This window comes from Lepisosteus oculatus, chromosome 7, assembly GCF_040954835.1.
Source record: "Lepisosteus oculatus isolate fLepOcu1 chromosome 7, fLepOcu1.hap2, whole genome shotgun sequence".
NCBI classification, from domain to species: domain Eukaryota; kingdom Metazoa; phylum Chordata; class Actinopteri; order Semionotiformes; family Lepisosteidae; genus Lepisosteus; species Lepisosteus oculatus.
Window position 1 is genome coordinate 7,826,721 of NC_090702.1, and position 26,858 is coordinate 7,853,578.

Consider the following 26,858-nt stretch of genomic DNA (forward strand, 5'->3'; position numbering starts at 1 on the left):
ATTCAGACAAGTGCTGTCTATACGATCGTACAACAGATCCATGTTACATTTTAATACAGGCATATTATTTGCTTACTGTTAATCACAATAACCTGTGCAAGAGACAGTACATCAATGTCTTCAAAAGTGTCTTCTCCAAAATTGATCAATCCATCTTGTCAAGTGACCAAAGATAAAATTCTTTTTTAATTCTCAAACAGAAAAGGCTATCAGATATAATGAATACGATTGAATTTTCTGATGCGTATGCATACAGTACATATCAAACTTTTAAACAAATCCTGCATATTCTTATCTACAAGAGGAATGGAATGCACAGATCAATCCATTAAGAATGCACGATGAATAATGTGCTTTTATGCAGTATACATGGTGTATGCCAACACATTTTTTTAAATATTCTGTTACAAGACTGCACTACTTTGCAAAACGTCCAGGTGGCATAATGAATGCTTAACATGACACATGGCGGTATTTGGCCAAAAAGGTGGTCAATGCTGAGCCCTTATGGGACAATCATTTTCCAATCATTGAATTTAATTTGTAAACTGTTTTGACTTTTATTAATTTTATGCCGCAAATTACAGTTTTAATATTAATATTAAAATATTAAAAAGTTTTAATATTTAAAACAGAAACAAAACAAAATTACTCAGCCAGATACAGTACATTAAAAATAGTTTATTAACTAGGAGACACAACGTTTTGGCTGTGGAGCCTTCTTCGGTTTATTACTATAATGTGAATGTGATGTCCTTTTTTCAGGTTTACATCCACATTTAAAATAATCTGTATTTTGTCTTAATGGTGATTTCAGCAACAAGTAATTGGGAAACAACTGTAATTTAGATTTTGATTATGAAAATATATATTTCACATATGTACTATAATGTTTGGAAGCAATGTCAAAATGTTTCCAAAATAACCACAAGTGATATTTTCAGCCACCAAAATGTCTTTAGTTACAATCTATGATTCCATATTAATAATTTCTATTAAGTGGTATTAAAACAGTACTACAACTTTTTTAATAACAATAATGACAACAAGTGCAGTATTCTTAGAAAAAAGTTAAAACATTATAGCTTATTTTTAAGTAAATAAACTTTATATAGTTAGAAGGAGCCTGTTAAAACATTTCCAAAATAACCACATTAAGTGACTTTTAAAGATTTGATGCAGAAAATGTTTATGAAGATGGTGGAATGCTGTAGTGTAGTTTATTTTTTATGTTTAGCTACTATTACCTAAACCTGATGTGATGAAGTGAACTAGGAAGATGTTAAGAGATCGGTGAAAAGGAGATGCTTGTCTGTGTTCTACATGGGGAATGTGTCGGAACTCTACAAAGCATCATCTTCAACCTGGTCTAGCACATCACAGATGAACAGTATTGTATCCAATGGTAGATAATAGTCCCCCTTCTTGATCAAACTGTTGATGTCATGTACTGTAGGGATAACCCAAGAAAATATGTATACAGAAAAGAGATGAAGTGCAAGATTACAATTTAATCTCCTCCCGAACTTCCATTTAAGATCACTTTATTACCCATATACAATTTCTTGCATTAGGAACTTGTCTTTTTGCACACCCCAGCTTGATCTCCATGAGACACACAGGCACACAGACAGGGAGAGAGAAGCTTGGGGTCAGAGCTCAGGGTCAGCCATTTACTGTATATGGCACCCCTGGAGCAGCTGGGGTTAAGGGCCTTTAAAGTGTACTGTATATAAAGTGTGCTTGGTTATCACAAGAAAATAGATGTTTGGCATTGCCAACTTTAAATAAAACTGATTAGTTCTGTCTATGGTTTCTTGGAGTTAACCAGCTACAGCATATTATTCACTCTTTCCAGACTTAATTTAAGAGATGATGAATTGTGGTAAACAAGCTGACTAGGATTACTACATTCTATTACCTTTCCAATCAAAAGCTGAGCTAGTGGTTGCAGGTATATTACTCTAAGATTTTTGGTGTTGGTTGAAATCTAAGAAACTGAAGAGAAAATCCCGCTTCACCTACTGTATGTTTAGGTTTTATTTCCTTGAGATTCTATGGAGTGAAATTGATGGTTAAACCAAAGGAAATGAGTAGTAAAGGAGAATTCTTTATTTTTTTCCACAGCTAAACAATTTTTACTTACACCGAGGGCAAAATTGTAAAATATAATGCGAATCCTGATTACTGCTTGGCTGAGGGCTACTGACAGGAAAACGTCAAATGCACAGTACGTATTATTCATTTCCCTTTTATCTTCTAAAGGATTTCCTATTATTAATTCTGATCAACTTCATTTTACCCTTTACTGTTCTTTTACATTCTTTTACATTAAACTCTGAAGAAAACAACCTTAATATACTGCAAAATACTTTTGGATGTCTCATGTATATTTTCCTTTTTTCCTTTTTACCTGCTTTTGCAATTAATTGGGGTCCATTTTCTCAGTTAGATGCTATCCTTTCATTGAAGCTTATTTTTGATTTGATCAAAGGCAGCTCCTGTCACACTTTACATTTCCCATGTATTTATTATTGTCTTGCGTAAGTTTTGCATAAGACAGTGTTTGTTGACCATTGCAAACAGTGAAGTCAGTACCCTTCAAGGACTTTTTTGAAGTATCCTAATTTAAAACTTCAGAACGTTCATGAAAGTGCCACAAAATATAATTTTATAAAATCTTCCATTTCAGTGATAGAAATGTTTAAATACAAATTTGAGAAAAAAAACGCTTTATCTCCCTCATTACAAAACAGCTGTTAGCCCAGAATATCAAACATAGAAATGACTAATTTAACTCTATTGAAAGCAGATGAAAATTAAATTGCACGCAACACACTACATTATGTATGATATTATAATAAATTAGCAATTTTACTGCACCTGCGCCGTTAGTCTTCTTGACTAAAAAGAAAATATATCTTCCTTGAATTATTTCTCACACAGATAATGATTTAACAAAGGTACCACAAATGCATTACAGTTTTGCTTATCTGCACTGTCTTTGATGCTGTCTACTGAAGACCCCAAACTATCATACCCATTATAACCCACTTGTACTCTATACCAGTCACTATGCTCTTGCTGCAGTATATGCAGTGTATGCAGTGTATGCAGTGTATTATTTTAGTACCTGCAAAGCATCTAGGAATGTAATCTCCAGCACAATATATTTTTTATGAAGGTTCTCTATTAAAATTGTATAGTGAATACAGTTTCCTTGGTTAATAATAAAAGTAATGCTTGTCTTACCTTTTGTAGTAAAATAGATCCAGAGTATTTTGTGGTTAAAGAATATAGTTCTCCTCCGAACGCACTGGCCCATAGTTGTACCCTAAGGCATAAAAACATCATTTATTTTGTGTGTAGCCTTTTGCAAACAGTGAATCAATACACTTTATCTGTTTTTATTGCTTATTTTATTAGTTATTATTAAACTCTGTCATCTCATAGCAAGTTTACATCATTTCACCATAGCAAAAGAGCAGTATTTCTACATAAAATAATCAATGACAGTACAGTAATGCTGTTACCTGTTACATGAATATATGCCTTCATAATTGAAAAGGAAAGGTAACAGATGCAGAGCCTTGCTAAATTATTTAATTATTTATATGTTGCTTTTAGGCTTGCAGCCTTGAATTTATACTTGGTATTCACACCACCTACAACACAGTCAAAACAAAGAATGAAAAGAAAGAAGTAAACAGGAAAGAAAAATATAAAGGGCATAATTACAAATTTATTCAATCCATTTAACAATAGCAAAGCTAAATTAATGTTGGTGTACAAAATTATTTTAAAGAGCTACACAATCAGTTGTTTGGCCCATATCTGTGTGCAATAACAGTGCAGTACACTGTAACAGTACAGAGAAAATACACCCGACTGTAGGGTCCGTCAGATATTAATTGCTGCTTCAGTCAGGTAGTAAATATCGTCAAAAAAGTGGTAATTAATATTAAGGAGCTTTTGTGGTCAGATGAGATGAATACTGTATCTTTTTGGTGTGACAGCATTACTGTACATCTTATGCTTACCCAACATAATACATCACTCAGTCAACACCATCCCTACTGTCAAGTACTGTGTGTTATACTATAGATCTGCTTGTCTTGAAGGACAATAACTGAAAAGTTACACTGGATTGATTTAAGAATAAGAAAGTGAATGTCTTTGAGTGTCATGGTCCTGTCTTGAATCCTATTGAAAATATATGGACAGACTTGTAAACTGATCTCCATTAGCGATCCCTAAGCATCTTGGGAGAGTTTAGCAAATCTGCAAACATGAACGGGCCATGAATGCACCACCCTGGGTGGCAAAACTAGCAGAAACACACCCTGGTAGTTTAGTGGTTAGCATTGCTGCCTTGTATCGTTTTGTTGTCTTGGGCTTAATTCCTGTTTTTTTTCTTGGTGCTCTGACTTCCTCCCACAGTCCAAAGATGTGCTTGCAGTTTAATATGTTTCTGTAAATCGACCCTGGTGTGAATGTGTGCGTGTTTTTTGTCTGGGTGTGCCCTGAAAAATGGACTGGTGTCCCATCCTGGCACCACCATAACCCTGAAATGGATAAAAGGTTATAGAAAGTGACTGGGTGATGTCTTTGCAGCTCCAATGGTTTCCAAAGGTGCTTCCACCAAATATTTCACAGGTATGAATGCATTTGCAATCAGCATATTTAATTTTTCTGAAGTGTTTAGAGACATTTTACGAAGTTGCCAGTTTAAGCATTTAGGTTTTGAATAAAATATTTTGCAACTTCACTAAATGGGACACCTTAGGAAGAGTCTGAATACAAGGCACTGAATACCTGATATTCTACAAACACATACTGTGTGTCAGACAGAATATCTGGTTCTCAGTTTACTAAATTATTCCAATCATCACTTTCTAGGATGAAAGAGCATTTACCAAACTCTGAATTCTTAGGTATCATTTTCAAATAGGCATTTTTTTTTTAATAATGGGTATTACTTTTTAGAAATAGAGCGACTGGCCTTGTTTGAGATGCAGAGTGCCAAAATGAATGTCTTCAAGGGCCTTTATAGATTTGATATGAGATATTATTAACACAGTTTTAATTAATGTATTATTAACACTGCCCCCAGTTATCTCAAGGGTGTAACCTTAAATGTAGGACGTGTACAGTATATTCTGATACAATCAGCTTCTAACAAAAGTACAACCGTTGCAGTGTTTTTCCACTTAAGGGAACAAATATACACTTGACTTCTTGAACTGTATCTAGCTGCATTGCCTATATCCTATGTGTGGTTATTCCCAGCCACACTATTTTAGGGGAGATGAGGCTCACGTTGTAGCTCAGTAGCAGACAGTTTGTGCTGCCGATGTAAAGTGTGTATCTGAGCAGGGTTGACAGGGGACCTCTGATGTTAAGTGAGATTTACTGGCCTGCTGTCAATCTGCATCTGCGGGATTATGTGAAGATGCTAATGACACAACAGGACTTTCAACTGGGCATCCAAGGAAGAGATTAGGCGATAAGGGCTTGGGCCACACTCAAGCATTCTGTTCCTTTGACATGTCAGGATACGAGGAGGTTGTAACCTAACCTGGGCACACAGGAAAGAGAACTGACAGTTTATTTCATGTTCTCATGTAATTAGAGACTCCGGAGTGGCTCATCCAGTACAGGTGCTCACTCATATACAGGCTGAGCCGTTTGATCAAGGGTTTGAGTCTTGGTTATGTGACTGGCCAACTGGGACAGGAATTCCCCAAGGGGTGAGAGTTTGACTTGTGAGCTCCCCAAGAGTTTTGCTGAGGGTAGAGTGGAGTCAGTCGACCAGGGAGTAACATGAAGCTGCCATTGAGGGATATGCCTCTTCTCCTGTCAGCCCCGAACCGTAAGGGACAGTAAGGGACTGTGTTGCTTATGGCATATTAAAAGATAATCAGTTTAAGGGTAGGCAGGATGGACTAGCCTGTGTGGTTTGAAAGCTGAAATGTGAAGATCACACAGCTGGCTGTTTTAAATCAGGTAGGTAGAACAAAGATATTTGACTATTCTAAATAAAAATGTAAAACACAAAATAAAACAGTTATATTCTCCTTCAAAACATTTCCTTATTTAACAGTAAATCTGAAACCTACTTCTCATTAGCCTCTTTCAGGCATAGTGTGTGTGTGTGTGTTAAAGCAGCCAAGTATTCGCTAAGGCCGGTCACTGAGTTAGCAGCTGATTCAGTAAAATTCAATAAAGGCTGCAGTTGTGTGTTATGGCAAGTGAATGACGACAACTGGACAACTGCTAGGTAACAAAGCCTGGTAGAGCAAGGTAGAGAAGAGGCTCTAGGCACTGTATGGAACCAGGGCTATGAATGTTTGTTGCTGTGGAGTGCCAACAATGGTTGGTGGCTGTCTGTGAGCAGTTAGTATAGTACACCACAGAGCCAGGACTGGGAATTGGATTTTCACTGCTACTACTCTTGAGAGGCTAGTGTGCATACAGAATGTTTTCCATACCCTGGCGCTCTGTGTCCATGAGCGAGTGGTCAAGGGGCAGACAGTATGAAACAAGCGTACTGGTTGCTGGGATACTGCGAGCGACGGGCTCAGTGATTCTAACTTCCAAGCTTGACTATTACCCTAGTGGGGGTCATAAAAGCTAGTACCGAGGTATTGGGTATTGAGTTAGACATGCCAGCGGGAGGCGGTGTAGGTTTGTAGACAGATCTCTGGGCATGGTTAACCCAAGATCTGGGCATCTTTAGATGTCTTCAGTTCAGCTATCGCTTCAAAAGGAGAATGGATGAAGAAATTAACTTGCAACAACTCAGAACACGAGACACTTTAATCTAGTGTAATATCCTGGAAGGGGGCCGATGACAACACTAAACGCAGAGGAGATTACGTAAAAAGGGGCAAAATTAGCTACAAATTACAACAGAAAATTTGCCCGCTGGACATGAAACAGCCAGGACCCAAACCATTTCACATGACATCACAATATATAGTATTGTATATTGTAATGCAACGGGGGCTCAGGCAGGTGCCCTTGCCACATTAGGTCAGCCCCCCACCGTCAGGGACTCGAACCCGGGACTCCCGCGTCTCTCTGCAGTAATCCAGCCCGGTGAGCCAAAGAGAGATCTCCTTACAGCCCAGTAGCTGTGGTCCTGCTATCACAGGGAAGGCCGGTGACGTCACCTGCTCTGGTACGCCGGCTCTTACACAGTGCCTGTCGGCCGTAAGTGTTACAATATAATCTAGGCGATTTGAACTCTTAATGAGTTCTGAGTTCTGTTCCTGATTTCAACTGAGGACTGTCCCTGGACTGAGCATCAAATCTCTTTTCCTCCTTTCTCTGTAACTGTTGCTTAATTTGTTAATTGGGTACGCCCATGAGCCTATCTGAACCACAATGCTCTGCGTTTTCTGATAAACTTGATTTTCACCCATGTCACCCATTTTCACCCTTAGCTTTGAATTGAACTGCCTGTTTCTGGTGCCACAGCGTCAGTAGGGAGAGTGCAACAGTTCCCTGGAAAGATATTCAGAAATAGAGCAGATCTATATTAATTCGTGACACATAACATGAGGGTTTACCATGTCATAATATGGCTCCTCTGTTTGTTTATAAAGGTGGAAAATTCTGCCTTCCATTAATACATTTTGATATGGGTCATGCTTCCGCACGTATGTCTGAAATCAGAACTCATTAAGAGTCACTATTTAAGAGTTTATCAATTAATTAACTAATTAATTGGTCAAGATCCCAGGCCAGCTGTGATCTGAGTCAGATTAAACTGGGATTCCCTGAGGAACACCTTATGTGCTTGAACATACAGTACATCCAGAAAATGAATAATAATAATACTGAAGTATGATAAAATGGATTTTGAAGTCCCATACAATGTGAAAGATGGATTAGCCAGTCTGGGGAATTTAATTCTGTCAAGATAATTATAAGGCCAAAACAGAGTAATAGCACTGATGTTACTGGAGCCTCCAATTATTCACCACTATCATTAAAATAATTATGACTAATTATGACTAAAAAATTCAAATCCTTTTAATTAACATCCTATTGAATTCTCAAATTTTCCTAAGTGGAATTCCTATTGTATTTTTTAAAACAATTTTCCAATTCTCAATCCAAAATGTCAATCGCAGTTTTCCGATAAAAGGCCCTTTCCCCTAGTCCATTGTTTAGTTTGGACTTTGATATTAAGAACAAATACATTTAAAATTTACTGTGTAAAGAAAAAAAACATCAAAGCAAGCCAGGAGTCTGTGCAGTGATTCTGGATTCAATTATTCCTGCACAAAGAAAGGTTTTATAAACACTTGGAGTCATTTACAAGAAATTTAGTTATCCAAACAGTAATAAATTGACACTTCCAAAATTGCCAAATCTTGGGATAGTGTTACAATTATTACTGCAAATAATTATTGGGAATTATTAGAAATTAAATGACATCCTTTTTTATCTGCAATTATCTAGTTATCCAAACAGTAATAAATTGACACTTCCAAAATTGCCAAATCTTGGGATAGTGTTACAATTATTACTGCAAATAATTATTGGGAATTATTAGAAATTAAATGACATCCTTTTTTATCTGCAATTATCTAGTTATTTCCAATAATATGGCTAATAATGTTCTGGCATTTCAAGATTTGTAATTGGGAAAAGAAGCAAATGAATACACAAGAAAATATATTTCCTCTTGTTTTGAGCGATTAAGTTCAAAACATTAATCAGGAGTTTATAGATACATCCGTTCACCCTTTTTCTAACTGCTTCATCCATCAGTGTCATGGGGGAGCTGAAGTCAGTTCCAGCAAAGAACAGGCAAACAAACGTGGGACAGACACCCTAGACAGGACATCAATCTATCACAGGGCACACTCAGACACGAACACAGCCATGCTCACACTCATACCAGGGCTAATTTACCCAGCAGCCAATTAACCTACACACTTTGAACTGTGGGAGGAAACCAATGCAAAGATGAGGAGAACATCTTTTGCAAACATTGCAAAACGAAGGTCTTTTCTTTCCACTCAAGACACAGAGAAACTAATACATGCTTTTGTATACAGCAGATTAGATTACTGTAATGCCCTACTATCACACTTTCAACACTTTACAGCTAATTTAAAACGTGGCAGCTAGAATTGTTACCAGGATTAGAAAGTAAGACCACATAACACCTACGGTATATTTAGCTCTCTGCATTGACTTCCTGTTAGGTTCAGGGCAGACTTCAAAATTATTTTACTTACTTATAAGCTTCTCAGAGGTCAGGCACCTATAGCTCCTCTATTTAATGGAGCTAATTAGGGTATACAATCCAAGTCGTCCACTTACATCACAAAACGCAGGTCTTCTTCTTATTCCACATATCAATAAAAAAAACTGGCGGTAAAGCCTCTAGCTATAGGGCTCCTAGTTTATGGAATAGTCTGCCAGCCTACGTAAGGGATGCCAGGTCAATCTCAATCTCAGAAAATGGCCAAACTATCATTTTCTCCTCCTCACATGTCCAGATGGTGACCAAGCTGGACACCATCTGAGGTGGATGCTGCATCACTGCCATGGATCCAAGAGGGACATCGTGAATACAGCTAGCATTTAGGAGGATTTGCCGTTCTATAGAGATCTGCATGGAGTACTGGCACACAGAAGGACATGATGGAAGACCTAATACTCCACATTTAGTACTTTTTTAGAATTATATAATCTTAGCATTCCCAGAGGGGTTGGGCAGCCACTTGACCTTGGACACCTAGAGCTTTTTTTCTCCTTACAGAGGGGTTTTTGGTTCCTCTCCTCCGTTGCCTTCTGGCTTTTTCTCTTTCTGTATTGTAATGTCATGTATTGTCACACAGCTTTGATAAGTGCCTTGGGGCAACCTTGTTGTGAAAGGTGCAATATAAAAATAAACTGAATTAAATTGAATTGAATTGAATTAATATATTCCTAATATTAAATGATATATGAATTATATAATTAGAAAACATTTTATTAACCAGCTTTGAAGAACACATAATAAATACCTCACAAACAAGAACAAGATGCACACGTTTTACAAAGACAACATATTTTAACTTTGAAAGTACCAGCGTGAAATATGAATCCGATAACTTCTCCCCACAAGTAGTCTACATGTCCAGCTAGAAAATGTGGCTTTTCTACCGTTTGCTAGTTACATGGATCTGACAACTTCAAAACCAAATAAAATACAAATGCATTATTACAGTAGTACCTCTGTTATGAAATTGTTTATCCTTCTTTTCTGTGCTTCCTTTTCTCAGTACCCATATATTCCTTTTGGGGTACTATTTTACCAGTTGCAACTACCTTCAGAGTACAGGATTTTAATTTTAAACCATAACAACAGTATGCAAGTAAAAGGACACTTGTAATGTTTCATTTCATGTTAGATGTAATGAAAGATGAGTAAAATTGATCATCGCACTTACTACGTTCCAAAATTAAAAGAACAGCATTCAGTGCAGCTGAAACTGCACTGTTGTCATCGACAGTAAAATAAACCACTACACTTCCACCCAGATCTAATAATATTATAGTTGATAACAAACAAATTGTAGCATCCTAGATCAGCACAACAGCAACAGACAGTCCCACTGGAGGGAATTTGTGACACACATTTGAATGTACTGAAAAAAAACCATGTTGAGTTGCACTTTGAAGGGGCCACTTGGTGACCTCTAGGCCCTAGGCAGTTGTCCAGATTGCCTAAGCCAAGGGCCAGCCCTGGGAGTGATTGATGCAGTCTGTAAAGCATTAGGGACCACATCCATGGAAAGAGAATTGTTGATAATGTTGACATTTATAGGGCAGATGTCTGGTAGGCAAGCTTTCAGTAAAAATGTAGGAATGGGATCTAGGCAACAATAAGTTGTTTTACAGCTGTTAATAATTTGTATGATTTGATCTGAATTAACAACAGTAAGCTAAATTTGGAAAAATCAGGTATGGAGTGTATATTTACAAGACAACTAGAGCTCAAATAGATGTCCAAGTCAAATACAAGGCTAGGGCGTGATTCAGATAATAGAAGATTTGTAGCATCAGTCTTGGATTGAAAGATTTGCAAAAACAGAGGTCAGGGGTGGAAGAGAGAGTAAATCGTCAGGGGGGTTAATGTGCTGATTAATAACAGAGAAAAGGACTTAATGAGTCCAGAGCTGATTGAATCTGAGATAGAGAAAGATCATTATACGTTCATTATATGTCTAAGTGCGAATCACGTTTTTTTTATGTAGGCTCTCCAGACACCTTCCAGCTAGTTTCAAAGAGCAAAGTTCAGGTATATACCATGGAGAGGAGCACTTAAAGGAAACTACATAAGTTTTAAGGAGACGGTATTTATCCAAAGTACTAGTCAATGTACTGTTAAAATTACTGACTAGGTCAGCTGTCGATGACGACCAGACTTCAGCAAGGGGAGAACAAAGGATAGCATTCGAGAAATCATAGCAGTTCACAGATTTCAGATTTCTGTGTATTTACATTTCATAGAAGAAAGAGGTTTACAGACATCAATATAATCAGAATTGTGATCAGAATTTGCAGTTCAATATCATGGAGCACAGACCAGATCAAAGGTGTGACCACAGATGTTCAGTTAAAAACATGGGGCAGGACTTAGAAGACGGGTAAACAAGTAAAATCAACAATGGAGTGGAGACAAAGAGCTTAAGATCAAAGTATTCAAAGGAGGTGACAGAATAAACAAATAGCTCCTTGAGAATTTTATAAATTACAGCCAAACTACCCCTGCAATGGGTAGAGCGGGGTTTCACTAATGAAGTAAAACCTGCAGGAACAGTTTGATCAAATAAAACAAATTCATTAGGTTGTTGCCAGGTCTCAGTTAAGCACAGAATATCAAGACATCTATCAATAATAATATCAGATTTTCAGCTTTCTTTTTTAGAGACTAGGTGTTGAAAAGTATAAATCTAATGGCACATTGATATACTGGAATCATAAAAGGATTCCTCACATGATGTAGCAGTCTCAGGTATGGGTAACAACACACTAGTGTTTATTGTGCAATGCTGGTCCTCTTAGGTAGGTGCATAATTTAGTCAGTAGTAATAACTAGATGCAATATACAATAATAATGGCTATAGTACAGCACTGATTTAATTTTTAGATACTCCGGTGTCCAGTGCCTATATTAAGGCATGATTATAGCTTGTCCTAGTTTCCTTTGTTCCTCCTTATTCTAAACTGAACAGCTTCCAAGAGTCCACAAAACGACGTCAAAAACAGATACTCCTCTAACTAAAAATTCAGAGATTAATGACACGCAGGTTTGCCTTTGAAAAATAATACAAAGCAGGAGAAAGCAAGTTGTACAAACCAAATACTGTACAACTGAAGATTTTCTTAAATTTCCCATTACAGAAGTTATTACATGAAACAACTTATAAAAAATATAACCCAAGCAAATCTATTTAGGACTACAGCGGATGTGCTCATTGGGAGTTGTTGTGTGTGAATCACTGTGTAATTTAAACCAAAGGCACAGTACCAGGCTTCTGAATTAATGAGACCTCTGCCTTTATTGAAATCCCTAAAGTTATTGTTTTTCTAAGAAAGGAGCACAACCAGGGAAATTGTCCTAATTAGAGTGTAAATGGGCTAATTAGAAATGGGAAAGACAAGAGTATTTGTTTCTATGCATAAACCAGACAACCTTCCCATCTCCACCAGAAACATTTGGCATTTCCTGAACAGCATGCTGCCATTATGTTGTTCCTATGTTATCTTCTTTTAATTCTATGACTTATTCAATATCCACCTCATCATGGGACAAGGTGTTCCTTGTCCCATGATAAGGTCCAACTGAGCATTATCACCTTAATGAAGCCTTATTTGATCTAACAATTGATTAGAATATTTCCAAGTTTTCTTTCTACTCAAATGTTTTAGATTTTATTTTATTCATGAAAGCCAAAAGCTGGAACCCAACAAACAGTTTAAATACATCCTATTATTAAGACAACTATGGGCTCGATTGTGTAACTGAGAGCTTGGCTGGAATCAGACCAAGCAGGTGTGTAATTCGCCAAGACCAGGACTGGAACAAACTGTCTTAGAATACTGATAAACAATCCTCCAGGTATGCAGTAGAAGCTTGTAATGAGGCTAGACCGTTCAGCCAGAAATGAATAAAAATTAAGTTTCTATTACCGGGAATTTCCCAGGATGAGACTCAGCTTTAAATATGTTACAAAAGGTCTTTCTGCTGTATTCTTTGGGTGAGATGCAAAGCTTTATAGTTTGTGCCTACGCCTTTGTAAATCACTATGGATGATGGTGTCTTAAAAGATTTAATTGAAATATTGGGAAGACCATAAACACCTGAAATATGATCCGCAAAGAGTTTTAACCATCTGGTTTTCCCCAAATTATAAGAATCAGAAAGTATGCATAATAAAGTTAGTGTTCATAGTTATGTTATGATGAGCATCTAGGGTTGTTCAAATAAAACCTTTAGTTTTTCTAGGAAATCAAGTTTCTCCCTATTCAAAATAATACTATAAATGCATCTATACAGTATACTGGATCCTAAAATAGCCCTTAACGTGGAATATTACTAGATTTTAAAAGAAATATTGGAGACTGAAAGTAAACTTTTCTTTTATACCATATTCTTCCACAAAGGTTTCTGCAGACTTATACAATCCCCTGAAGGCTAATCATGTCTAGAAATACCCTAATGTTGAACACAACCTACTGTATAAAGCTGAAGGACACTTCAGCTGTGCTAGATGGGCTTAATGGCCTCCTCTCATCTGTAAACCTCTATACTGTATGTTCTTATGCTATTCTGAACTATGGAGTGCAGTGGGTGGCACTTCAATCATACTTTCACTTTGTGTGCTTGCTATGAGGGATTCATTGTTTTAACCCATCCATATCTTTGCAGAGGTGCTGTTATTTATGAGCCTGCATTTGATACAACAAATGGGATGTAAGAGGTAGGAATAGTCTTCAGCAAACAAGACTATTATTAGAGTAGCTTTTGTTTATTTCTTTTACATATCTTTGCCAAGGTTAGGTCCTTCATGAAAGACTTGTTTTTGGCAAGATAGTTATTTAATGCTCCTGAAGTTCTTTGAGGTCTGTGATTTCTGTGATAATTTATTTCTATTATTATTTATTTCAAGAGCACAATAATGCCTGTATCCTGTGCAGTTCGCATTTTTTCTCTTATAATTTCCCTGACACTTAGATAATTTAGAGACCCTCTACCTTAATTCCTGATTTCTAGCATGTTCTGTCTTCCTCTACATACAGGTCAAGTAAAAGTATTTAATCTGTTGCAGTGTTGTGACTCTAGCCAATGCTTTAAAATAAAGGTTGATTGGTTGCTGGTTTCAGAGCACTTCTGAGTCTGTTTTGTCATATTCCAGTTGAGCTCTGTATTGTATAATCAAGCTCTTAATGAATCCAAGTGTTCTTATTTACACACAATTGTGAAGCAGATTTCAGCTCTTAAACAGAAATAAAAAAAACTCTCACATTTTACAAGAACCAATCTCAAACAAACACAGTCTCTTCAAAATTTCAACATTTTAGGAGGTGGAAACAATATAGTCAAATTAATTAAATTATTGACAACAAAAACAACAGTATTCCAGGATAAAGCTAGAAAATAGGCTCAGTAATAACAGTGTTAAAACAAGCTATATAACATTAAATATATTCAAATGATTAATATGACTCCACAGTGGAACTTGACTGATATAGTCTGAAAGTGCAGCATATGAAATTAATACCTCTAATTTAATGGACTGTAAAATGTCATACAATACATTTTCTCCAGCCAGCCAACTCAGGGTTGCAGGGGAGCCAGAGCTTACCCCAGCAAGCAACAGACACAAGACATATACACCAGTCCATCACAGACAAACACAGGCATGCACACACTCACACCAGTGCCAATTTTCCCAGACGACAATTAACCTCTCAGTATATCGTTAAACTATGAGAAAAACCAGAACACACAGCGAAAACCCTCATGAACACAGGGGGAATATACTGTACAAACATCACACAGATAGCACCGCAGGTCCAGAATTAGCAATGCTAACAACTGCACCACCACGCCTTCCAATACAGATTATGTGTGTTCCTTAATCTTAAATTATAGCTTGGTGATGCCAAATGTGCCCAAATGAAGCTGTTTGGCACACTGGACAACTAAATCTCTGTGTTTAACATATAGTCCCGGTCAGCTAGAGGATGAGGTTTTTAGATCCTGTCCTACTTGAGCCACATGGAATTATTGTTTTCCTTTCACCTCAATTTTAAATTATATAATTATACACTGGACCAATTCAAAGGCTAATGAACCACAAGACAAGTACAGTATTTCAAGATTAACTTGATATCAAATGCTATTCAAACATTTTGCCATTAGACTTGGTAAAATAAGGGTTTAGAGACATCTGCTTTCTACCTCTGTGTAAATATAGTGTATAAAAGATTATATCTGGTCAGCAGGACAGTTAACCATAAACTATAAAAACACAGGGTGACTGCTGTCAGGTTACCTTGTTGGGGATTCAGTGTTAGCACTCTAGTGCACCTCTTTTAAAGAGCCTATGTAAACTGTTGTCTTAATACTCAGCACATAATTGGTGAGTGAGGAGCTGTATCATGCTAAGCACGAAGCACACACATCACTTTAGTTCTCACTTGAGATTACAGCAATATGACTACCCCAATACTAAATTGTGAAACTGTCCCTTTGTATTTTGTAAATTTAACTTCACAACCTTCTGCTTCACTAAGTTTGTGCTAAGGAGGAAGTTCCCTATTAGCAAGTTTAAAGCAGTGCCTTTAAACTTGCAGTACAGTATATCTAACCATACACCTCTTTTCACAGCAGATGTCTCTATTAACCAACTTTGCTAGTGCAGCTTCTGTTTGAACAACACTGGATAAAGGCAGAAATATCCTACTACTGTGGTTCTTTTTTCTATGAAGATTTCAGGATAATTTGAGGACAGGAAATTCAACTATGAATTATTGTTTGTTTTTTGGAAACAGGACGGCATGGTTGTACAGTAGTGTTGTTTAATATATTAAAATATAGAATACTTCATTAGCCAAAATAATTTTATATGATCAGGCAGATCAATGAGTTCATATTCCTAATATAGTTCTGAGACTCTAAACTTTGTTTCAGGGTATGGATTGAGAAATGTTTAATGGTTAATGCACTTAATGGAATATCACAGGAATTTGTATTAGAATGGATTCTTATTATTTTTGAATGACTTATATGGTAGGTACTGTATAGTATGAATAAAAGATGGTAACCTACTGTATGATGTGATGTCCAGTTGACTAAGAGTAGGACAAAGGTCACAAACAGGAGAAGGACATTCATTGCTAGTAGCTAATTGAGGGTGTTTCTTAAAGGAAGTCGGGCTATCAGATTGAACAACATAATTGGTCTTGTTCCAAGCTCTCAGAGCTTTAAGTGCAAGGAAGTGCCCTCAGTAACACATCCCTTTTCTTTCCAAGTGTCCTATAGTTTATTTTTTTACTACTGATCTTGAAGGGGTCAATTTGATGGACTTCCTAAAAACTTCTGAATAAATACTAGTTTCCTCTTTTCAAGGAGATTCAGTTCTCTTAACTGGTTAATAAGCTGATAGTTTGTAACAGTTCAAGTGCAGCAATGTTTTAAATTTGTTTGTAAAATTACAGCCACAGGATGCAGTATTCAGGGTTATAATAATACATTGCAGAATTGCACATTTTATAATAGTAATAACTTCATACAGTTGAAATTCTAAACTTTTAATTATCTTTACAGTCTGCTGGCCTTTGTTTAAATGTTTTCCATATTTTCTACTGGAGGAAAATGATGTATCGACATAAATACCTAAATTCTTTTCATAACTCGCTTCTTTAAGCTCAGTCTTATATTTATAGTTTGTGTTTTTGCTACTCATATCATATTCTGAATCTACGTCTGATCTGTGTTTGCCTGCATCTGGACATTGATGAAGTCTCTGTGTCCCATTGTTGCTTTGAAATTGCTGCTCCTATTTTGATATCACCTGCAAATATTGTATATATATTATATATTATATTGTATATATCTATCCAGGATAAATATAAGAACAGATTCAATGACTGATTAAGGATTGAGTCCTTAATTTTCTATTTGATTTAAAATCTCTTTTAGAGCAGAAACTTTTCAAAGATACCTTGCACTACTAGTAAAAATGTAATATATTATACCTGTATACCTCTACACAGTACTTATACGTTTGCAAGGCAGTTTATTTCTACATTAGCTCTGTCTACCTAAAATTCACAGATTTCAAATCACTCTGAGATGAAAGTAAAACATCATCGTCAGATAAGAGCCTGCACAGTTGATTGCATTTACATCATTTGCTTTCACAGAGGATAAAAATAAGCTATGGGACACCTGTTCATGTTTAGCTCTTCTGAATATTAATTTTTCATACAAGCTCTAATACAGTAGGTGATCATTTAGGAAGGAGCAGTTCTGAATGTAAAACATTCAACATCTTTGGACTTGAAAAAAGTGAAAAAATATGTCGCTTGAAAAAAACAGATCTACTGTATGTTAGTGACCATTTACTTAACTTTATAGTCATATAATATGTTTTAGGCATGATTTTTTTTACAATACAGTTGTACAACCACCAGTGTTGAAGCCCTACACTAACTGCTGACTTGCTCAAACACACAGAATTCCTCTATGCAGCCCTTCACCTGAATTAGTGAAGGTATTCCAGGCAGCTGTGTCAACACCAAAACAACACTGCAACACTTACTATTATTTGTTCTACTGAGTTATTAAAAATGATTAACTTATCTGTGTTCCGGATCTACATTGTAGTTTTATTATTTAACAGGCTCTTTTTTGTTTATTGATCTTATCTTCAACTATTATTCTAATAAGAAGAAGAAGTAAAAAATAAGAGATATTGAGGTCAGTTGTATCCTTGAGCTGCAGAGCATACCGGCATTTCTGATTATTACCGACTTACAGAACACTGCTGCTGTTCTGTGCCCCGGGCCTATATTGTTCTTTAATTATCACCAGTACCCTTAATTATTTTGTATACTATTAGATAAGAAGAGAAAGAAGAGGTAGGATAATTTCAAGAGGGATGATTCCAAAGTAGCATTTCCAGGCAAATAAAATGCAGGCATCAGCTGTTCTTTCCTAAATGATGAGCATACTTTGAATCATTCAATCCTGGTAAACATTTTACCAAGTGAATTGAACTGGATCCATTCTCTTCATAACATTATTATTTCTAAGACTGGTCTCCACCTCCTGCCAAGGGGCCTCAAATGCATGGAAGATCACTTCAATTTAAGGAACAAAGGCAAGCACATAAAGTGAAATTAGTGAGTTGGGGCAGCACTTACGTTTCAGTCGGGATCCTGGGCTGTGCATTTGCCGAGTAACAGAGACAGCTGGAGCAGATAATCCAGAGAATGACCCGCAGCCTTGCCGTTCTTCTCAGTGTTGCACACCAGCCCCCACAGCACAACATCATTCCTGCAGTTCTGCTCGAGAAAGAAAGAAACGTATCTACGGATATGGCTTGCAAAGAAATCCTAAAAGGTCATGTGCAAAGAAGACAAGGTGTCCACCAAAAGAAAAAGAATCCTGGTAGGTAGTCTGTGGTCTGACATGTTGGCCCAGACTTCTTAGGCTCCTGCGTCTTCCTGAGGTCTTCCTGAGGCTGGGTCAGAGGATCTTGCTGACTGACGCAGTTGAAGGCCGCGCATTCTGCCCACCGCTGCCTCTCTGCCTCGGTGCTCCCTCTTCCTTCCTCTCTTCGATCTCATCCTCTTGCCTCTCCTACAACTTTCCCCGTTGCTGTTCCCCGAGGGAGACGTCCAGCGAGAGAGAAGGCCCAATCATTCCTCTCCAAAACTGGGAATGCATCCACATGCACTTTATGAACCCCCCCCCCCCCTCCCCCCGACGTCTTTTTATGAATCCAACGTGGAAAAATGCTAAGACAAAGATACCACCACCTTGCTTTCTAGAGCCCAGTTTGCCCCTAAAGACAGGACCTTTTCAATCAGTTTCTTAAACTAGAGAGTCGGAAAGAAAATGGACAGCTGCTCCAGTCGCAGACCACAGAAGCAGCCCAGAGCCCTTTGGCTTCAGTACTGCAGGAGGGAGGGCTGACTGGTCTGCCACACAGTGTACAGAATAATCCGGCTGGATTAAATCTCCTCCCAACAGCAGGTTTCTAGAGGTGGTGGTTGAAGAGGGCAGCGGGAATAGTGGGGTGGGGGGGGGGGTGAGGGGTTGGGTTAGGGGATGTGTCAAAGAGGATTATTGTGATTTCTGAAGACAGGTCTGTGCCTATCCAATCAGAGGTTAGGGGGGAAAAAGAAGACCAGAAGCTTATTTCACACAGGGACTGAGACATCTAGTGGACCTGATAGTGATTTTCTACCATCCTATACAAAGCACATATGTACTCCCTCAGAGTCAGTGTCAATTCAGCTACAGAATAAATTAGCTCCAGTGTTAGACATCTTGGAAACCAACACAATGCAGAAATGACACCACTGGTTTTGTGATTTATTTATACGATTACTTGATTTAGACCACTATGAAGAGGGACAAACTGTCTTACTGTGAATTTCAGATTTTTACCTTCTGGTGTAGGGCTCTAAAATAGCCTGAACCAGATTTCAATCTGTATAAAAAATGTTGTTCACTCTTTGCTTTTTAAGTCTCAATGTTATTTTTAATCACTCCACGCCTCTTGAGGATTATGTTGTTATCTTTCTGTGGACTGTACATGCGCTTGATAAGATGTTGTCACAACACCACATTTATGGCTTACTTTGCACTGGTTGTCATGGTTTTATTCCCATTTTATTGCAATGAGTTGGCTGGGGGCTTCATTAGTCCTAGGATCATCAAGTACAGTATTTATTGCAAAATAATTTATTTGCAGTTTATTAGTAGAAACATATTTTGTCTCATGTTATTGTTTTCAAAATCAAAATTATAGCTGATCTGTAATAAGACATATTATATCTCATTATATCAAAATAAGTCTTTGCATACTTTCAGTTTTTCTGTTTTAAGAATGAAAGTCCAGGCTACAGAGGTGAAGCCATCATCTGGCCTTTTTTTGTAAGTCAAGGCAGAGCAACAGCAGTTTGCAAGAAGAAAAGAGCTCTGCCAGTTTCACTGTAGCCTGTAAAAAACTTTTGTTCCAAAAAACACACCTTAGTAGTAATTTTCTCCTGCTGACTAAACTGACAAATTACCTCATCCTATAGTAAGGAGCAAATCTTTTCCCTGTCTGTTACTTTAAGTTCATAAGGCTATTTATAACAGTCTACTCCTTTGTTTTTCTCAAAAGATACATTGCTTGTTGATCAGACAATTTGCCTCTGTCAGCTGTCTGCATTTTATTTTTGTCAAATGTCACAAAAGCATGTTTTTAACTAAACTTGCTAGATGCAAGAAATTGTTTGTATACTACAGGTTAACAGTTCTCTGGCTTTATTTATGTTATACGGAACATAAAATTCAATCCTTCGTGTGCATGCTATGGAATGATTTCATTCATTGCTTCCACTGACCAATTAATCATACATTGTTTTGCATTAACATGTACTACTTGGGTTCTCTCACAGTTAAAGCAATACCTGCCTTTGTCATGTGAAAGCCCAATACCAAAACTGGCTGTTTTGGTGGTGAAAAATGTCTCATGACAATGACAACTCTATTACTTCTTCATGTTCCACTTACACCACTTTGGATTTAGAAGGATACATTTAATTTAGATTAGTTAAGATTACCGTTATTTGATTGTTCATAAAATAAAACAAAAATGATTTAAAAAAAGGAGTTAAGTCAAGAATTTCCAGAGTGGTGTATTAGAAAACAGTGGACATCTGTCAAAATGAAACCTTACTTCTTTTAGTAAATTGTAACCTTTCTGCTTCTTCCAAATGGCTAAAAGTGAGCACTAATGGTGTCAAGATAAGTTATAAAGTCTCCAATTGAAATGCTGTCCAATAACGATATTACAAGTTCAGCATTTTGGATATTTGTAAAGACTAATATTATTTTAAGATTCTTTCATTCTAATATACATATATCTTAAAAATAAAAATACTACAGGTTGAATCACATTTCAAAACACAATTATGCAGCTTGTAATGATTGTCTCTTAATGCTATCTGTGCCTCACATAGCCAGATGGTTTGCATTATTCTGTAAATTACAATATACCATATTATTACAGTAATGCATAGAATCCAAGTCATCCTTATGTGTGTGGTGTCTAACATAGACATCATTCTGCATCATCATTCTGCATATTTTGTTACTATACTAATATGAATATATGAAAATGATAAAAAATACTTGTCTGGTTAATTTTTTGTTTTGTAAAGAGAAGTACTCTTCCAATTTTTTGTTTTATATTTTGTAAGCCAAATCTCTGAGAGACTGGTCCTTTTTCTATGTTTATGCTTTTTCTTCACATATGATATTTTTATCAAACATAAACTATCTCCCAGGTTGGCACAGTCATTATCATTGTTACCTTGCAGTGGTAGGGTCCTGGGTTCAATTCCAGACCTGGGGTGCTATCTGTGTGGAGTTTGTATGTTCTCCCTGTGTTTGTGTGGGTTGCCTCTGGGTGCTCTAGTTTCCTCCCACAGTCCAAAAAACATACTAGCAGGTTAATTGGCTTCGGGGGAGAATTAGCCCTAGTGTGAGTTTGTGTCTTTCTGCCCTGTGATGGACTGGCATCCCATCCAGGGTGTACCCTGCCTTGTGATTAGAAAATGGACAAAATATACTGTGTGGCATTCTTCAATAAAATAGAAATACCATATGGTTTATTTCACATGATGTACTTTCAGATGATATCAATTCAGTCCCACTGATGATTCATATTAACAGTTCGCAGGTATTTAATTTTACAGCCAAGGCTGTTTAAACACTGTTATTTTAGAGCCTGATTTTCTACCTTGATCCTGGAGTACATGCTTTCAAAGATAAACCAGCTCCAAGTGTATGTGCTGACTGAACACATTGACTTAATTAAAAAAAAACTACTTGGCCATTTAAGTAAGCTCCATGAGCTTTTAGCTGCACTGAAATGCAATTTCCACATTCCAAAAGGGGGAACTCAGGCTGAAACCAGGGGAATCTAAAGGACTCACAAGTACCTATTGTGCTAACATGATGAATTTCTTCATATAAGCTTAGACAGATTCTATTTTCCAAAATAAATGCATTCACTTTGAAAATCAGTTCGATAATCACCTTATCAGAAAATATTTCAGTGTCTGGAGCTAATACACCTGCTCACTTATGGAAAAGACATTATATTCTATATTTATATTAAGTTGTGGAATGTTGAAACACCATATCTCTCTATCCCAAGTTCCAAGATGTTTGACCCTGTAAGTATGATGATCACTTTTTTTAATAAAATGTGGTTGTAGTAATATCCCAGTTCAAAGACTGTTACAACCTCGCCTTGAGAAACTCAGATTTCTGCCAATGAACTCCAAATGCTGTGCTTGATGTTGCTTAAGATTCCTTCCCTACTGACCCAGTTATTAAATGTGGATCAAACCTGATTACTGCAGATGGGAGGCCCATGTCTCTCACTGGCATTCCTGCATCACAGTGAGTCAGGACAGGGAAAATCCACGCAACTCCAGTTAGCAAAATAGAAATAACACTGACAACAAGAAATTGAAGGGAACTTTGGTTTTTGAAAGTTAGAGAATCAGAAGAAAACTATTCATACGATCTTTAATGACTCTCCTTTACTCCCTAAACTAAAAAAAAAAGTAAAACATTTGGGAAAGATTTCAACCTTTATTGGCTAAGGAATGTCTTTGAGATTTCATACAGATGAAATAACCGATAGCATAATTAAAATGTTATTCTTTTACTAGATCATTTTGAGTAAGTTACAAAAAATAGATCATATACGATATATATACCACATTGTAGTGTTTACAAATTAAAAATGAAAAATTGAGAAATGCAGTGTAGTTATACAGTATGTAAAGGAACAAGTGAAGGTTTATTCCATGCTGAAAAGAGGAAAAAACAAAGGCTGTGGAACCTTCTTCAGGTTATATGTAAGCATAATTACACATAATTACACTATAAGCAATTACAAACATTATTGCAGTTATATATAAATACATATAGTACATTCAGGTATATTCATGCACTGTATATCCATCTGTCCATTCATTTTCTAACAGCCACATCGAATTCAGGGTTCAGGGGAGTCAGAACATATAGTCAGTATATATTTTTATTTGTAAGATGTAGATGTATATATTCCTGTTATTTAATAATTATCATTGGAATTGTGGTTTTTATAGGTTGGGATTTCTAACATATTCATGTATAAGCTAGAAACATTTATTCATAAGGGGATTTAAAAGATGTAGAGATTTGAAAGATTTATTTAAAATGTAAAAACAAAACTTTCCTTGGAAAGATCATTTAAACTGACTTCATGCAAAGCATGCAATTGCTAAAATATTAATGTTCTGACACAATCTGTTGTATTATCATATTAATAAGCTCAATACTGTTTTATAAGGGTGCATAGTCAAAAAAGCTTTCATGTCTGGAAGTATACTTCCTACAGTATGTTTGGATCTACATTAAACAAGAAGCGAAACTTACCTTTCTTTTCAAGTTTCAGACTTGCAAAAGTGTCCGTGTTGAAAACATCACTCCTCAGTCTGTCCCAGGATATCACATTGCCACCTCCCTCCATGGACTGATTTAGAGTGTTACAGAACTGTTAGTTATTTTTAATGCAGGGAGACACACTCTCTGGAGTCCCCCCTGAACAAAAATCGCTGGGGTGCTCAGACCCCAGCTCCTATCGTCTAAGTTCCAGCTCAACTCCCCTCCCCTTCACCCTCATTGTGATCGATTGGCACAGAGAGGAAGGTAATACCTCACTTTCACATCATCAGCTAAACTCAACCAAGCAGAACCCCCAGAAACTTAACACTGCACAGTAAATCCCTCGGGGGCTCATTAATTACAAAGATTTACAAAAAAGCGTGGTCGGCGCAAGACAGGATCTGAGGCAATCAGGACATGAAACGGAGAAGAAAATAAACGTAAGCATGGTGACAAGAGAAAGAGTGCTGCCGTGATCCACTTTACAATCCTGGAGACAGACTTAGCATCATCTGTCCTGAAGACAACAGCACTTTAAAATTCAAAGAAATGATTTGGAACTAAATTTTCCCAATAATAACAACCCAAGGGTTAGATACATACTGCAAGAAGCCCCTTAGCTACACAGCTGAATCCCAGACTGTGAATTTTTTTAATCAATTATTATTTTACCCATAAAATGCTGACATCAAATGAAGATATAACCAAAACCTCCTTTCCCTCCAATATTTCCTTAGATATAAATATTATATAATGAATTGTGTCAAACATAATCGACTTGGGTAACAGTACGTTTAGTAAAGTCAAATTAATTTAATACAAATCATGTTTTTTTATTTTTAAATACAGTATATCATTATATGAAATTAATAAGCAAAAATAAAAGGCAGTGGAAATAACACTACACTAAAACAATTTAGTTGACATAGACTGGAAAGGGACCACTTTTTGCTTTAAAACTACACGAGTTGATAAGATCTACATAATTAACATTTAACACAAACTTTGCAACTGATAGATATTGCCAAACAAATTGCATTAAAAGTATAGATTTTTTCGGCGCCTCAGTGCTCATTTACTGTAACACGATTTTAATTACAAAAGTAATCCATTTCGCTCCAGGTACAAATGATTTGCATGCACAGTGCTGTACTGTATGTACAGTACGCTTTGTTTCCTTCTGCACAATTCAAAGATCAAAGCGGAATAACCTTTTTTTTACACTACACTCTTTGGATGCTCCTAACATTTACTTGGGATGGTGCCCAAGTAAGATGCAGCACATCTTAAAAATCTCCTTTCAACTGGTTTTCCTGTAACCTTAATGGACTACCAACAGTACTTGTAACTACTGTATTTAAATATCAATTCTTTCAGGGACTTAATGGACTGCAGACCTAAGCTTAAGTTAAAATTTAATTTGAATTCCTTACATTTACTGCATATACAGCTTTTCATCCCAAAGAATCTTAAAGCTATAAACTGTATACACAGGAGACATACATTGAATGCCACTGACGAACAGCACCTGCCTGTACTGCTCATCACATAGAGAAGTGTAATTGAACAAAGCTGGAAATTTTAAGGAGGTCAGACTCTGAAAGTCCAAAGTGGAATTTAGATTTGGAATTTAGAATTTGTGAGCACTCCTAATCATTCGAATAGCATGTGTCTTTAATGGCCACATACTTCATTTGGGCACAAGTTTAAGAGACAGAAAGACGACCAAGATAAAGGGATTTGCTTGGCAGAACAGCAGGGAGGGCCGGTGACTACCGTACATATGACATGGACCCTTGTAGATCTTGTTAAGTTCAACAGGAACAGACAACATGAAGAACTGCTGACAAGCACGAGAGAATAATGTGTTTCAGAAGTAAAATCTTAAGTGTATCATCACAGGGATCAATAATCTGTGTGATAGGAACTAAAACACAGGAAATAAAAACTTGGTCACTCCCTACTTCAAAACTATGTTCCACTTTACAAGAAAATACAAGATTCAAATTGCCTGGCACCGTGATCTGTGATACATGTACACATTTTCAATCTACAGGCTCTTGTACAAATAATGCAGAGCAGGTAGAACAGTTGTACGTTTAATATTATTTTAGCTTTCTTTCCACTTTCTTTATGAACAAGCTTATAACATTCAACATCTAATGTCAATCCATATAACTGCGTGCTTCTTACCATTGTCTCAAAGTTGATCGAACTGCTATGTACGTACTGTAAGTAGTGTGTCTTATTGCCCTGCTATTGGGCACTATTAAAAACCTGCTAAATTTATCAATGTATATTTATAGGGCTATAAATAAATAAATAAACAATATATACAAGACGTAGAGTCAGAAAGTGTTTTGACATCTGAGTTCAGGAATATTAAATAATTCAAAGTAATTTAGGAAAGGAATTATATATTGGCTAATTCAGCAGGTGTCAATTTAAGTTGAAACACTGGGATAACAGAACTAATTTGTACTGCTACGAAAATTATACTAAAGTACTGAACCATACTGCCTATTTTTTAATTTTACATGAACAGTGATTTCCTGCATTTCTGTAATCAACAGAATTTATTTCACGCTACTTCGAAACGCAAGCCCAGTTTTGACAAATACTTGAAATAATGGATTTCTGCTTGAAATAAAAACCTAGGCGGGCAGCTCATTTGTCAGGGAGTATCAATATATTTCAGTTATCATACTGACTTAGAACTATTTTTCCGTATTGGAAAGGCAGTGATTAATTAACTACCGTTCATGTCCCAAGATGTTTACAAAATGTTAACAAAACAAGCACGGCTGAACTATATAACAAGAAATCTTAAAAGAAAAATCTATGATAGGTGCAATATGTGTAACGAACAGTTCTTTCCGGACCCTATGCGGACGACACAGTCCGACGGAGTGGGGAAACACTAGGGAAACGTCATGCAGGAAAACGGGGCTGAAGACAAGGGGGGCGTGTCCAAGGTGCGCTGGTGCACGGGGGAGGTGTGGCCGAGGCGAACAATCCAAGAGAGTAGTCCTAGGGAATATCCAAAAACACACGAGAAAGTCCAAAACCAGAAGATCCATCAGAACAAGATAAAAACCACGAAGACTGGGTC

The 26,858-nt window shown here is 36.7% G+C and overlaps 1 protein-coding gene across 8 annotated transcripts in view; it reads right to left on the reverse strand.

Annotated features, from left to right (window-relative positions):
• Positions 1-19,211, reverse strand: part of cacna2d4a (calcium channel, voltage-dependent, alpha 2/delta subunit 4a) — a 198,805-nt gene extending 179,594 nt beyond the window's left edge. For all 8 annotated transcript variants that reach the window (XM_069192103.1, XM_069192098.1, XM_069192104.1 and 5 more), the window contains exons 1-2: positions 18,448-19,211; positions 3,253-3,334 (exon numbers count right to left, since the gene is read on the reverse strand). In XM_069192103.1, the coding sequence (XP_069048204.1) occupies positions 3,253-3,334; positions 18,448-18,578 (213 nt within the window). In that variant the 5' untranslated portion in view covers positions 18,579-19,211. The remainder of the gene's footprint in view (positions 1-3,252; positions 3,335-18,447) is intronic.
• Between the last annotated feature and the right edge of the window lie 7,647 nt (positions 19,212-26,858).